General features: G+C 35.5%; 1 protein-coding gene across 1 annotated transcript; it reads right to left on the bottom strand.

The window, feature by feature from the left end:
* Window positions 1-12663: 12663 nt before the first annotated feature.
* Window positions 12664-14870, bottom strand: eif1 (eukaryotic translation initiation factor 1). Its single transcript, XM_058752459.1, has 4 exons — window positions 14699-14870; window positions 13647-13810; window positions 13449-13550; window positions 12664-13358 (listed from the first exon to the last, which is right to left on the bottom strand). Exons 1-4 carry the CDS (start codon window positions 14727-14729, stop codon window positions 13314-13316), a joined length of 342 nt encoding a protein of 113 aa, XP_058608442.1. The 5' UTR covers window positions 14730-14870; the 3' UTR covers window positions 12664-13313.
* Between the last annotated feature and the right edge of the window lie 592 nt (window positions 14871-15462).

Raw genomic sequence — 15462 nt, 5'->3', positions numbered from 1 at the left:
TACCGATTGCTCTTTTTAGAGAACCGTACTACCAATGATGAACAATGGGCCATGGAGCAAAGAAAGGTAAAAAAACATGAATTGAGCCACAGATAAGGCCTCAATCATGGATCATAATCCACTTGTAAAGCTCTGAATGCATGCCTTTGTATGTGTGGTACAGATATACAGTACTTATAAAGCTCTGATGGAGGGCTCGACGTATATACATAAGATGCGATTTGAGGGTGAGGAAAGACCCAGGTCTGTCTGAAATGAAGCTGGAATACATCAAACTCAATTTCCAAAAGCATAACTGGTCGCACCAGCCAGAAATTATCATTGGTCAACAAAAGCCTACGTAAAAGTGTGTCTGAAGTAATCAAAAATGTACAAGTGTTTGGTTATATGCCAATGTCAATTTTGCAAACACTTGCATTAACTTCTTAAATTGTCAGATAATAGTCTAGATTAGAACATCTAGTGGACAACAGCAGCTGTAAATTTAAACCGTAAAGCTGTAAAAGTGTGAATGGTTCTGTAGAATAAGTAGAATAGCAAAAACGTGTTGCCAGTGTTGTTATTGTTAAGTAAAGCTAACATTTTTGTTAATCGAAATAAAGCTGAAATAAAACATAAACATTAAATCAAAACCTTAAACTTAAAAAATGGCAGCTAACTAGTACTTTTTACTAACTGAAAACTAAAAACTAAAATGACTAAAACTGAAAGTAAAATAAATATTTATAGAAATATATTTTTTTAAATCCAATGAAAAAAATAGTTTTTTAAAAATGAAAAAAGTTACTAAACTTTAAAGCGAAATTTAAATGAAAAGGAAAATTTTAAATAGAAGCTATAAAACTATAATAATACTAAAATAACACTGCACATTGCAAATTAGCAATAAAACTGTGAAAATTCACTGTTTATTAACACATTACATTTATACCAATATCCGATAATCATTTTCACGTTATGACTGTTAACCAATTAATGGACAATTTTAAAATTCAATACTATTTTGTCCAAATAAATAAATACATTTTCAAATAAACCAGTTATAACTACAAATTATTCGTTTTAAATGCTACAAGTGAATTTAGATATCACAATATTATTAAAATTGATATTTACTCTTTAAGATTACATTTCAGCCAAAAATTTAAATTCTGTCATCATTTACTCACCCTCAAGTTGTTCCAAACTTGTATGAGTTTCTATCTTCCATTAAACATAAAAGATGATATTTTAAAGAGTTTCTGGTAGCCACTGACTTCCATAGTATTTTTTTCCATACTATGGAAGTCAATGGCTACCATCTGCTGTTTGGTTACTGACAACGCTATTTAAAATATCTTCTTTTGTGTTCATAAAAAGGAATTCTAACAAGTTTTTACCCAACAGATGCTACTTTATATGACCTTTTTGAAAACAATCCACTGACCTACATACACTAAATATGCCTTCTTTTCTCGATTGTTGCCTCACCTTCTGAAGAATAGCGACGTGTAAAACGGGACAATCATGAGTAAGCGCATGAGTAGGTGAGTTGTACGTTCTGCCAGCGAAAGAGAACAGATGAAAAACACGTGTCACAAAGGACAGAAAAAGTGGGAGAGAGAAATAACACAGGGAACATAGAAATAAGAAAAGTTTCTGAAGTCTGTCGGGGGCTTCAACTAGACGTGTGTGGGGACGCAGATAAGTGCAGGAGGCAAAAGCGGGAGATGGCAAGGGAAAAATAATGACAGCTCCCTGCGGAGCTGGATAAGAGAGCTTATATTTGGATGGTTTCTGCAAGATGGTGCCTACGTCACTATTGCGTAATTGACAAAAAAAATGAGACATAATGGAAGCGGTAGGAGGGGCTGGGAAAAGCAGCAGACGAGGGGCGAATGGGGGCAGCTGAATAATTCATTCAAATGTAGTTTGGGTCTTGTTCTCACACATCTATTATTGAACATTAGCATGCTGTCAGAAACCGAGATAGCAGGCAATTTCACAGATTTAGCTGAAGCCTTGTCTCCCAGTTGGAACATGTGAAGCATTTAGGGGATGAAAAGCTTCCTTTGAAGTCTTTAATGAATGTCAGGAGAAATGATTTGTCACTACGCCACTATATCAGCGTGCCCTCATAGAAGCATTTAAATTTATATGACCACAAGTTTTGTCTGAGGCTCTCGGTTTGCTTTGATGAGATTTGTGTTTGATTCGGGGTATCATTTATCATGTCTCTTCCCTAGGATTCAAACTCATGGCCATGTTCTGTCACATTTCACAGGGAAAAACAGACTAGACAAATCTGTCATTGAGTGTTTTAGCTCCAGCTACAGGCGCTTTCGTGTCCCAGGGTTTGTTTTTTTATTAAAACTAACAGATTTCAGCACCAGACGTTCATTCGCGAAATATGAAAATCCATCGTGAAAATATTCATTATTGCATTTTAAACCTCTGATAAACTAGGAGTGAGATAAGCATAAACCAATTTAATATTTATCATGCACTGAGGGAAAGGGGTGTGGAACCCTCAGATATTGCTAATAAATTTCACAAACATTTACAAAGAAAAGGCATTTAAATGTGACATTTTAAAGCAGAAAAACGGAAACAGTGTTGCTTCTAAAGCATACTCCAGTAATATGTGTTTTATTTATAACAACAACAAAAAAAACGTATTTTTATTGTTTATAAACCTTATTTACAACCATGTCTAGTTAGCAAATGAATTAAATGTAAAAACTGATGGGGTTTGAAGCAACGATTCACACAATAATGAAAATTATATTATCATTCGTTCCTGTAAGATGTTCTTTCTTCTGCAGAAATGAAAATATTCTGAAAAATGGTCCGATGTCTTTTGGATCTCATTGGCTTTTATTTGAAGCAAAATGTGCGATTCAAGTATAGAAATACCTGCAGGAGAAGGAATGGTGTCACGCGGCTTCAAAATGACATAAGTGTAACAAATTTCATTTTTTGGTGAACTATCCTTTCATTTCTAAGTCCACAGGGCCTAAAGTGTTCCTAGTTGAAGAAACACACCATTGTGTTGGGTAATATGACAAACACAAACATTACAGCAAATAAAATATGACACACAAAACTATGTGGACAGGGAACACAGCTGCTGCTAAAGTCAGAAAAGATGAGAGAACCTGAAGAAAACATCACACTAAAGACCCCACTGATTACTGTAAAACAAATCCTCAAGAGACTCATATAGACCAGAAACAATAATGCCAGCATGAAATATGTATATACAAACATTATTTCTGGCCTAAAGGACATAAAACCCAACTAACAAGAAAAGGAAGGCCTTTCTGTCGATCAAAGCATAATTTATTAGGAGCCGAACGCAGCTAATGAATGAATTTAGATTCTATTAAATGCGAAGAGAGTGGCCTCACAGACTGGTGACTGTCTAAAACTGCCCCATGGGCAAAAACATTTCCTAATTAAATATTGATCTCTAAAGAAGGTAATTAACCAACTGTTAAGGTAGTTGGGCATGAAACGATTGGACTGGGAAATGTTGCTTGTATGATCCTGTTCTGGACAGAGGAGAGACTTATGAGGACAATCTGCTGGTCTGAATAGCATTCTCAACAGATAAACTACAATTCTGCTCTGACAAAGCATTGTTGAATTACCTCGACTCACAGTTACAGCTTATAGAAACAAATAATTGTGATCACCAAAGCGTAACGATAATCTGCTTTATCCTTGGTGGTTTGTCTTTTCACAACAAGCTAAACTCTTCAGCAACGCTACAAAACAGCCTGTGTAAATTCTGCGCATAATTGTCTGTTTGTTTGAGGGTTGAAAAAAACAACACTGGCTCAAAGAATAGTGTGTGTTTGGGTGAATCTCACATTTTGAAACCCTTAATGTAGACCTACTAAAATGACAAACAAAAGCAAATGTCTCTCATAAGGACACTGCACTTTGTACTTTATGGATCATATTCAAACTGTCTACAAACTTTGGAGCCTGTAATGTTTACATAACTTATATTAAGCTGTTTTTTCCACAGAAAAACATTATAAAAGTTGGCTTAAGACAGTAACCTTGGCAGAGCAAATTTATTTTTCACAGTTTTGATGAAAAATTCAGTCCATAGACAGAGATCTGAGACTAAACGCAAAGAGTACAACAAACTGTTCTAAAGAAAAAGCCCCATGTGAACCTCTGTGCTTTGCGATTAGATTCTGGGATCATCAGTCTGTTTGCAGATAGTATTTGTGATCGATAGTTTGCTAAATAAATGTGACCTTTCAAGGCATCACAGTTTCACACAAAAATATTAAGCAGCATAAGCAACACTACTGTAGATATTACTATTGTTTGTTTGGCAAAAGATTATGATAAGAAATGTTTGAAAATGCTTGCTGGCTTATATGTACCATACCTGAAGATGAGGGGAGTGTCTGAAATTTGTTGGAAAACCGACCAAATAATCAAGTCTTGAAAATTTGTCAAAATTAGAAGCGGAAGTCCAAAGAGGCTATAGATTATGTATATATATATATATTATTTTTATTCATTTTTTTTTTAAGATCTCAACAAAACAACTTAATTTTCTTGTGATCCTGACATAAACGTTTTCTCGTGATCTCGACACAAGTTGTTTTTTCGTGATCTTGACACAACAAAAATTTATGTCGAGATCATGAAAACTTAAGTCATGACAATGAGAAAACAACTTTATCCTTTTACCTTATCACGATTTAATTTTCTCGTGATGTCGACACTAGTTGTTTTCTTAATATTTTCTTGTGATCTCGACATAGTTGTTCTCCAAGTTACACAACAGTATAGAACTAAATACAAACTGATGGGGTATATATCCTCCTTACTGTGTTAGTTCATATTGGCCCAGATTGCACATGTTTGGGACAGTAAAGACCTTACTTCTTCACGATCGCTAACATTTGTGCAGTATTTTGTTCGTTACTGGCAACTAGTTAACTTATAATTATAAAATGCTTAAATCAATATGATTACTTTGCTTGAAAGTATATCTATTGTTACGTTCTTACATGCATGACTCATTCATGACATTCACTTCCGCAATAGCGTTCGGTCTAATACTTATTAAAACTAACTAGAAAATCATGAGAAAATTAAGTTGTGATCACAGAAAACTTTTGTTATGTTGAGATCACAAGTAAATTAAACTGTGATAACAAGAAAGCATCTATTGTTACTGTATATAATAACCCATGGCCTCTTAAGACTTCCGTAAAAGCATATAGCAATATTGCAAAAACTGCATGGGAAGGTAAAGCAGACAGTTTGATGACATCAGCTCACCTCTAAATATGATCAAACCTTCAGGCTGAGTATTAGCACCCCAGACCCTTAATTATTCAGTTGCCATTGTGCAGTGCAGATATGGATATAAGGACAGGTGAAGTGCTGCACTCACTGAGCCTCGGGCACTTTTCTGGTGAAGATAGAGCTGCTGACAGAAATGTATATGCCAGGTTAAGACTTTCACCTGAACGTTTGCTTCATGAAGTTTGTGCATTACACTAGTTCAGATAAGAGTTTGCAATCCAATGACAATAGGAAAACAATTATATATTTGCCAATTCATTATTCACCTAAAGTGTACAAAAAGTAACAAAAAAAAAATATAGTTTTTTTTTTTTTAACCCTATCCACTTTGTCTGTTAACAATGTACTTGATACTATCCACATTTAAAACATATGTGAGGTTGATGTGACACTACCTGTTGGCCAACCATTGACAATCCCTTATAAAAATTTAGCTGGTTTCAAGCTGGGCTGAGCTAGTGCAAGCTAGTAGACCACTTTGGAGCAGCAACAAACCAGCTACCACTTAGTAATACCATTTTAAGTCATTTAAAATGGTTTTTGGACTGGTCAGTAAGTCTAATAATGACCAGCTCTGACCAGTTAATGGCCACTTTGTACCAGCTATTAACCAGCTTTGACCAACTAATGACTAACTTGTACCAGCTAATGACTAGCAATTAACCAGCTTTGACCAACAAAAGCAAGTTAGAAACTAGTCACCATGTTCCAAGTTACTTCACAACTAGTCACTAAAGATGGATTTTCCAACAGGGTATGCACTTCACAATGTACTGTAAAATAATAGCACTTCCAGGTTGCAAGTCTATATTATTTTTTAATTCTTCAACAGAAAACTTAACTTTTCATACTAACCATTTACGTCAAATCTGCTCCTTCTTAGCCACTTTAATATCTGTCATGCAATTATCTGAATGGACACAGTAAAGGACACAGATCAAAGTACCAAAGGTCTCAGCCCTTAACGGCACCATGCCACTCTATTAATTGTGGTGAACACTCAAACTCTGTTCACTATAATTGGCTCTGTTAACGGTGCTTATTTGTGATTGGCTGACACTGCAATTATAAACTCTTTGAAGCTGGGGAGATTTCACCTACACTTACAATGCAGTCACAGTGTGTCATGCTGTGATGTGAATATTATGGAGGCACATGAATGCTGTTTGTTCATTTAAAGTGCTGTTCTGGATAGGTTTTCGTGTGACTGCAATGAGTGCGCATGAAGGGCCATTTTACAAAATGTTTGAGATCTTCTTCTAACCCTGCAGGAGGGAAGGTTTATGACAAATGATGCTGTCAGAAAACAAGTACTTTGGCTCTCTTGCTTTGGGAGAAAATAAAATGTCATTTTATATGGATTTCTCGCCTTCACTCTCTAACACATACGTACACAGCATGGAAACTATGCATCAGCTCCTAGCATTAACGTTCAATACAATAAATGTGTTCATTAATGTATGGCGCACACTATAGATATAGCAGAGTTGTCACACTTTTCACTCCACAGAATATTTTTCAGAGTCTTGGCGTGAAACCCCAACCCCCCCCAAAAACCTACTGAACATTTCCGTAATGGTACCAGTAAAAATACAGTTCATTTAGCATGTTTTGAGAACATGCTCCAGTATATATGGAGTAAGTTGTCACAATGACCTGCCATTAAACAACCTAGTATGGGCTTTTCCACAGAATTTATACAGGACATTATGAAATAATATAATAAGCAATTCATGATACAGCAAAAATGTAATATAGCTACAATTTTCAACATGTAATTTGTAATCACTAACAGACAACAAGTAATCTACCCAGCACTGTGTGTGTGTGTGTGTATATACACACGCACAGACAAAATTGTAGTTACTGAAATAAAGTCATTTAATGTGACAACTATAGCCCACGAGTTTCCCTGTTTCAAATTCACTCTTTCCACATAAAAACGCCTTCACACATTGACAATGTCAAAACTTTTCAAAGCCACTTTTATACTACTTCTACCAACTGCAAGATGCAGTGACAGCTAACCCTGTCCATAAAATGGTCTCAATTCAAGACATACTTCAGCAAGAGTTGCTGTTATCTAAGGTTTATTGCTTCTACATGATATGTTTTCATATTCAGGACTAGAACGTATAGCTTAAATCAAAATGCTATTGTGAAATGTACTTAATTGTCGAACTGTCTTTTGGAGGCCCCCACCTGTCAGTTATTGTTCTCTTACTGTGCTTGTTTGTGTTTTCAAGGTTGGGAGACAGATATTTTAATAACTACCCAAGGGAATAAATTAGACTGTAAGAAACTCCATCCAAAACTACTGGAATATATATGCTGGAATAAGTCACTCCTTTATAAAGATGTCAAATAAGATATGGCTGTAGAGGCATCTGAAAGAATACAATCCTGTGCATCATTTGCGTACATAATCAACAGCCACATGTAAAAAGAATCTATTGAGCTACATATCTATCTATATTTGAGTAAATTCATCTGCAAACCTATTTGCAACTGAATGCTGAATTCACAACCTTTTCATTTCAAGCTACATTTATTTCTAAAGGTCACACCGATATTTGAGCAAACTTTTGGCACGAGAGCTCAAAAACTAACATGCAATGCAGCAGAAAAAAATGATTCTACGCGGTAACAAAGCCCACTGCTTCTCGAAACCAACTCAAGATCAACAACGTTTTGTCACCATGGTACTAAGAGGCTTTCCTCTGCTGGTTTTAACATTTAAAATGGATCCGACATCTGGGCCGAGCACCAGCTCTCTGGCTGGGAGGGAGTTTCAGAACAATGACAAAATTATACAGAAGCTTCCTGGATGTTGCCCTAAACAGGGCATTTCTTGAAAGCAACAAACATTTAACTCAAGATGTTTCCCACACTTGAGTCATTTAGTTTCAGTGACATCAGTTTAATTTTGAGAGACTAGGCAATATGAACATGAAAGGCCCGTCTCATCTCTTCATGTATAACGGAAAGGAATCAGATAGACAAGAGAAGCTTCTCTCTTTGATCCCAGAATTTGAAAATGTTTAATTGCACCATGTTGATAGCAGTCATTATACTGTAATCATGATCCCTGAAAAGAGTACACCAGCATAGCAATTCACACACTTGCAAGAGGCAGCTCTCTATGTAACCGTAATTTTCCATACACAGTATTCATCAATTTACAGATTATGGCAATTCTCTGAGGGGTAAACAATTTTTTTCAAACAGATATAATTTTGCGGTTTTCAAATGAAAGAGCATCACTGTACTGAATTGACGAACTGTCACTTCACCGCAAAAGAAATAATTATACATAATCAGTATTTTTGTTTTCCTGTTTAAAATATGTAACATATTTGTAAGGTTTAGTCTCTAAAATCTTTGCAATTGAGCCTGTAAAACTTTTTAAATCTACCGTAATATTGATTGATTGCTTTAATTGTAACTTTTTTTAAGTAAATTTTCTTCAGCAAAGGTGCATTTGATCAAATGTGACAGTAAAGTCTTTTACATTGTTACTAAAAAAAACTAATTCACATACTTATGTTTTCTTGAACTTTCTACTCATCAAAAAAATCCTGAAAATAAATCAATAAAAATAATGGTTAAAAATATGAAGTTTTCAACACTGCTAATAATATGGAATTGTTCTTAAGCACTAAATCAGCAAATGAGAATTACATTTGAAGTGGATCAAAAAAGTTAATCAAAGTTGTCCTAAGACAAGAAGACATCTTGGTTTTAGGTTTTAGGACAACTTTGATGAAAGGTTTTGATTCACTTCAAATGTTGACTACTGTATTTATGAAGAATCACGTAGAAAACTGGAATAATGGCAGCTGAAAATTCAGCATTGCCATCATTAAAATAAATATTTCAGCAAAAATTAATGTAGAAAATATTTTAATATTATATTATTTTACACTGTAACAATATTCACTGTTTACCTATAGGTCTACTGTTTTTATTTTTGGTTTGTTTTGTTTTATGTGGCCTTCCTGAGGATAATAAATAATAATAAATGACTCCAACCTTTGAATGGTGTTGTAATTTTACCTTCATTTTAAGGCAACCCATTTCAAACAAATGCACTAAAACAGATTTAGCCTACTGTCTATCGGTCAAAAATGATAAATAAATCTCTTCAGTCTAATAGGATCCACTCTGTCCTGCAGTTATGAGGTAGCTAAATTCAGTTTACCTTTGGCTAAAAACAAAACAAAAAACAAGTAAAGTAAAACACAATCAGCACTGTGACAAGACCAGCACTGTAATCCCTGCTGGAAAAAAAAAAAAAAAAATCCTGCCCAAAACACAATAGAAAATGTAATGGTTTTAATGGTTATAATGGGAATTGTATTGGTTTTAATGGAAACTATAATGGTGTCTACTGCTATGTGATGGATTCTATTGGTGGGATGTTAAATCCTATTGGAAAAATGCCCAAAACACACTACAAAAAGGAATTTTGAAATGGTTTTACTGGAAAAAGCTAATGGTTTATAATGGTATTTTAATGGAAACCATTGGAATTTCTGTGATGGTTTCTATTGGGCTTCTATTGTTTTTTTTTATAGCAGGGATAATACACTATAATGTGAATGTAGACCTGCAATCCAAGTTATACGTTTTTTTCTCACCCCACTTTTCTGTTCCTTTGAGTTTTAATTGGAGACTCTTTAGCTTTCAAGTTCACCATGAATAGCTACTGAATTCTTCCGACGCCATTAACGCAGTTTACGTTAGATCGCACAAGTCAACTTGCGTTTTCGTTAGTTTTTCGTGAATTGTCGATCGGTTTCATGGATGAGCGATCAGTCTCGTTAAAGGTCAGACAATGACATTGAAAAATATTTCAAGATATGTGATAAGCTGATACTTAGATTCTCTCATGTAAGAAGTTATAGGTTTCCATAATTGTGCTTATAGGACATCCTCATGATTTATAGTTACCTGCAGTGGATCAGTGGAGGCCAGATGGTTTAGAATTCCTTTTTATCCAGTTTCCATTCTTACGAGTTAAACATTTTCTTTTTAATGTCCACTAAAATCTATTCTGCTTTGCAAAATTGCACTTGAACTGGGATAGCCTATATTGTTGTGAATAACAAGTAATCCAGTTCATTGTTTTCACAATGCATATCCAAAGCAGCTTTACAATACAAATAGTCCCTTATACTCCCACTGATCAAGCCGAAGGCGACAATGGCAAGAAAAAACTCCCTGATGTTTACGTTGATGACAAACCTTGGGAACAAGACTCCGCTGAGGAAGTCCAACTCCTCAGGCTAGCACATTTTTTAACACAATGCATAAATGTTTTTGATTAAATCCAGACACACAGAATTAATTATAATCAAATTTGCTGTTTAATTAAATAAAATGGTTATAATGATTTCAATTGGCTATTCACAGTGAGTTTTTATAGCAAACCCAAACAACTGACTGGACTAGCTGATTGCATTTAGCCGCCAGGTCAATATCCTAATTGATTTTCCATCAATAACCTTGATTACTAAACCTTTTTGTGCACAACACATTAAAATATTTTGTTAGTGAAATAAATCTTTTTTATTATTATTATTATTTATTAGACTCTTGACTTGAAATAAGGACATCTTATAGCTCATAGGTTAATAAAAATTGCAGAAAGATCCATAGTGTACCACAATGTTTCTTGAAGTAAGGAGAACCCTGTAAATACTAATACTAATAAATACTAACCATGCAAATAAAGACTTGTACCATCACCGTACGATGCCTGTCAAGACCTTAAATTAACTGTTAAATAAATATACTCTTACTAACCCTAATATCTTGACTACTCATAACAAACTGCATTGGCATTGCACTATTTATTGGAGCTCCACATCTCCACAATACTCAGTTCATTTTAATTCAGAACCTGTATTTATTACTTGATTCTATGGGCACCTGTGATGGACTGGCTGCCCCATCCAGGGTGTTTCCCTGCCTTTGGCCTGAGAGACTGGGATAGGCTCCAGCATCCCAGCGGCTCTATGTAGGACAAGCGGTTTGGAAAATGGATGAATACTAAGTGTGATTTAGTTTGGTGTTCCAGTTGTAACATGCGGTTAACTCTTAGTCATTAGTCTGAGTGCTCCAGTTGAATCTGCCAAGAAAGAAGTGGTATTTAACCACAATCAAGACAGCATGGATGAGAGATCTTTGCGTGACAGAGATTCCCTTAGGATTGGTTTATTAGTCATCTACTAATAGAAACAGAACATTACTATTAGTTTTACTCATTTTTAGACTTGCTAGACTTGTTTTTGTACTTGCTGTCATAGATGAACACACAACCAGCCACAAACATTTGCTTAAGTGTAGCCTATTGTTTTAAATCTTTAAAGCCTTGCTGGACTGTAATATTTATATAAATTAATTAAAAATGTATATATTTGAAATGTATCACCCTGTTATACAATTTAAGATAAGTGAATTCAAAATAATTGAATGTCATCAGAGTAATATTTACTACTGTTATGCCCTCTGCTGTGCAAAAGAGAGAACAGCCACACTTTTAAATAGCTTACAAATGGTGTTATTATATTTGTTAGTAGAGGGAGTGGATAAGATGATTATCCACTAACATAAGCCTTTTACATTGGTCTAAACTGAAGTGATCTAAACTTAGAAAGGAGTAGTGCAAGAGAATTCACTATTGAAATAAAACCAGAACATTTCTCTCAGTCACAATGAAAAAACTACCTCAGACTTTGTTTGAACTGGAATAAGAATAAAATTTCTCATGTCTTTATAATATACATTTTCACTTTATTACATTTTTCTAGGTCGCTCAAGAGTATCTTCTGTAGCTTAAATGTAAACAATGGGCAGGACAACAAATCTCAAAAATGGTGCAATGCAAATTTATATAGCTTCTAGTTTAAGCAAATCTTCTCTTCATATTAAAAAAGCGATTCATTCTTATACTCCCCTAAAATTAATCTTTCAGCAGGCTTACCCACAACTTGGATCATGTTGTCTCGCTTTTTCTTCATGTTATGACTTGTCTTCTGGCTTATGCACTTCTGAGCTTGTTCTATATACAAAAAGGTACACAACTTGCCTACAAGTTTTCTTTGCGATATGTAACCATCACATTTAAACTGAAATTAAATAAAATATTCAAATCAATGAAAAGCACAGATAAAATTACTTGGTCCAACCAGCTATCCACAAGCAAAAACAGAACGTTTTCACAAGTTCAACCACATTAATTAAAATTCACAACCGTTTCCTGTGATCGACTGTCTTTACATCCAAAGCAATCACTGCGTTCAAGATATTTTCCATTATTTAAGAAATTCGAACATCGAAAGTATGGGATTTTGTTTATTCCAGACCAAAAACAAAATATGGTATTACAAGTTTAGAAAATTGAAATTATGCATATTGTGAAAAACAAGGGTAAAAAAGGCAGTTAAGAGATGCATAACGAGACAAGATGGGGTTGCCGTGCTTTGTGCACAAACGGCACACCAATGTAACCCTGAAGCAGGCTGGCCCTCATCAGAAATAAAAATGTAGATTTGTTATGGTGGTATTTAAATATGAACCAAGAAATTAATACATAAACTGCCCCATCCACACCCCACCCATCAACTTAAGGATTGTGCAAAACGTGGCATCTGAAGGTTTTATTGAAACACCTTGTACAAAACAAAGAGAAAAAGTTACATGGAAATTGTGCTCGAGAGCAGCACAAGATGAACTAAAAAATAAAGGACTAAAGGAGGGGACAAGGAACAAAAATCATTTATCCCGCATAATTTGCCTCGTCATCTGTCCATGCTTGAACAGGACTGGTCGTTTTGATAAGGGTGCCATACTAAAAAGTCTCAAATCAGAGGTAATCATTTTCAGCTTTTTTCCTTGAGGGGGGCTGCTGGGGGAAACAGCAGCACAACAACAGGGTAGGTCGGGTTAAGAGTCGGGGGAGGGAAGGGGTCAGTTCACATCAGCTTCTAGAACCCGTGGACTTTGAGCTGCTCCTCTTTGGCCAGTTCAATCTGTGAAATGAAGGAAACGGGTCGATTAAATCAACTACCATTTAAAAGGCCAACCGGCTACATGCAAAAAGCCATCGAGTTCATACTTACATCAGTGAGAAACTGGCAAATGTTCTTGCGCTGATCACCTTGCAGCTGAATTACTTCACCATACTCAGGGTGCTCAATCACAGTGCCATTGCAGGCAAATTTCTGAAGATGCAAACAAGCGAGTGTTAAAAAACGCTCCACCCACGTAACCGTAAACCAATTAAATATGAATTATTTTAGAGTGACTTAAATGACAACCTTCTTGAAGGCCTTGACTAGCTTCTTTTTATCATAGTCATCGGCTATGCCCTGAACCGTGGTCAGAGTCTTCCGCCCGTTCCGCTGTTGAATTCTTATGTGGATGTAGTCCTCAGTCCCAGCTGGGAGCCGATCATCACCCTTAGTTGCATCAGCAAAGGGGTCTTTGGAAAGATAAATAAGCAGCATTAGCAATGTTTGTGGCATCAGATTTCCTGTTTTGCTTGAAACAGGTCAAAGTTAATCTTTTAACTAGGTCACCTAATGTACTTCATGAATTGAGGACAACTAACCTAATTAATTCTATCACCTCAAATATTTCTGCATGTAAGATCTGCTTCTGTAGGCGCCTCACGAGAACATGTTGGAACAAAGCAAACCATCTCCGTTAACAACAGGGTAGAGTTCAGGTCTGATCTGGCTTTTCTTTAACCGTTCGAGTACCGGATCCGTTCAATTTCTCAAAAGGCTAGATCTATTTCCATGTAAAACACAAACCGTTGTTTTATGTGTTAGCTGTCGTTAATCTTGGCCTCAATCCAAACGCAGAAGGCTCGAGATGTTTCTCGGAGATTGCACTAAATCTAAAAATAAGCCGTCATCGACTGGCGTCTTCCATTTTGTATCTCGTCCAGAAAAACAAGCTGGCGATCAAAATGGTTATGTTGGTCGTCGAGATAGATCACAACCTTGATTTAATACGAGATTAAATCATAAACTCGACGTTAACCATTTAATAAAGTACTTAGAACTTGGATTTAAAACGGATATGGTGTTTTAATTAGGCAAATTATCGATATTAGAAGCTAACCAAAGGAGAATAAAAACTGAGGCCTAGTTACTGTTTCTGACTGCGATTTTCGACGACAAAAACGTTAATTCAAATACGACACTACTTTTAAATAATCCGTAAACGGATATGTGATAGATAAATAGTATTTTTAAGAAGTCATCCTAATATTTATTCGCTAAACATCACTATCGTTTTCCGTCGCCCTTCCCCCCACACAATAAAATACTAACGTTACGTTTTCAGAGATCTTGAGTCTTACCAAAAGTTTGGAGGTTCTGGATAGCGGACATACGATAAGATTCCCTTTCCTTTCGGACGACAACGGGTGGTCTCGCGGTTTTGGTTTCTTGGGTATCTGGTCTGATTATTGAGGGGATTTCTTCTCACTCGGTGCTTCGTTAGTGTTTGCCGAGGTTTACAAAATGGCGACAGCGGGTTCGGAGCACTGGAAAACAGCTCTGTTTAGCCCCGCCTCCAACTGAGAGCACGACGTCACCCAAACGCAAGACTTCTCCTGCTGTCTAACGGGAAATATTTCGGCATTTTTAGGTCAAATATGGATTACATTTATATTAAAATATGATTTCCTGGTGAAATGGAGGGCTGAATTGTTTACAGTAATCACTTAACATAAAAATGGTGCTTGTGATAGGCTACTTACATTATGTGTCAGGATTGGGGTTCACTAATTTATGCCTTTGACAACATAAAAAAAAGGAAGAAACTCAAATAGTTTACAAACCTTATTCAGGGTAGACATAAACTTTTTGAAAATGAAAACAGTAAGTGATAGATGTACAGTACATTAAGTAGTGTAACCTACTCCTTCCTTTCCAAAGGGGCTCCCATTCAAAAAAACTTTAAAATATGCTACAGTAGGCTACATTTTATTATAAATCTTATTTTAACAACATATTTTCTTCTTTCTTTTCTTCTTTAAAGGGGTTTTAATGTTATGTTAACTGAATAGTAGCTGATTTCTCTCTCTCTCACACACACACACTAGTTTTCTCATTATATATA

The sequence above is a fragment of the Onychostoma macrolepis genome, chromosome 19 (assembly GCF_012432095.1).
Source record: "Onychostoma macrolepis isolate SWU-2019 chromosome 19, ASM1243209v1, whole genome shotgun sequence".
In the NCBI taxonomy this organism is placed as follows: Eukaryota; Metazoa; Chordata; class Actinopteri; order Cypriniformes; family Cyprinidae; genus Onychostoma; species Onychostoma macrolepis.
Note: the sequence above shows the minus strand (reverse complement) of the source record. Positions and strands in the feature narration are given on the sequence as shown.

Bases quoted from the DNA above. Each gene is read 5' to 3' on its own strand.
- eif1 (XM_058752459.1), bottom strand. From the start codon at position 14,729: ATGTCCGCTATCCAGAACCTCCAAACTTTTG. The intron at 13,551-13,646 runs GTTGTCATTTAA...TTGCATCTTCAG, and splicing joins TAGTCAAGGCCTTCAAGAAG to AAATTTGCCTGCAATGGCAC. The intron at 13,359-13,448 runs GTAAGTATGAAC...TTCATTTCACAG, and splicing joins TTTGCCAGTTTCTCACTGAT to ATTGAACTGGCCAAAGAGGA.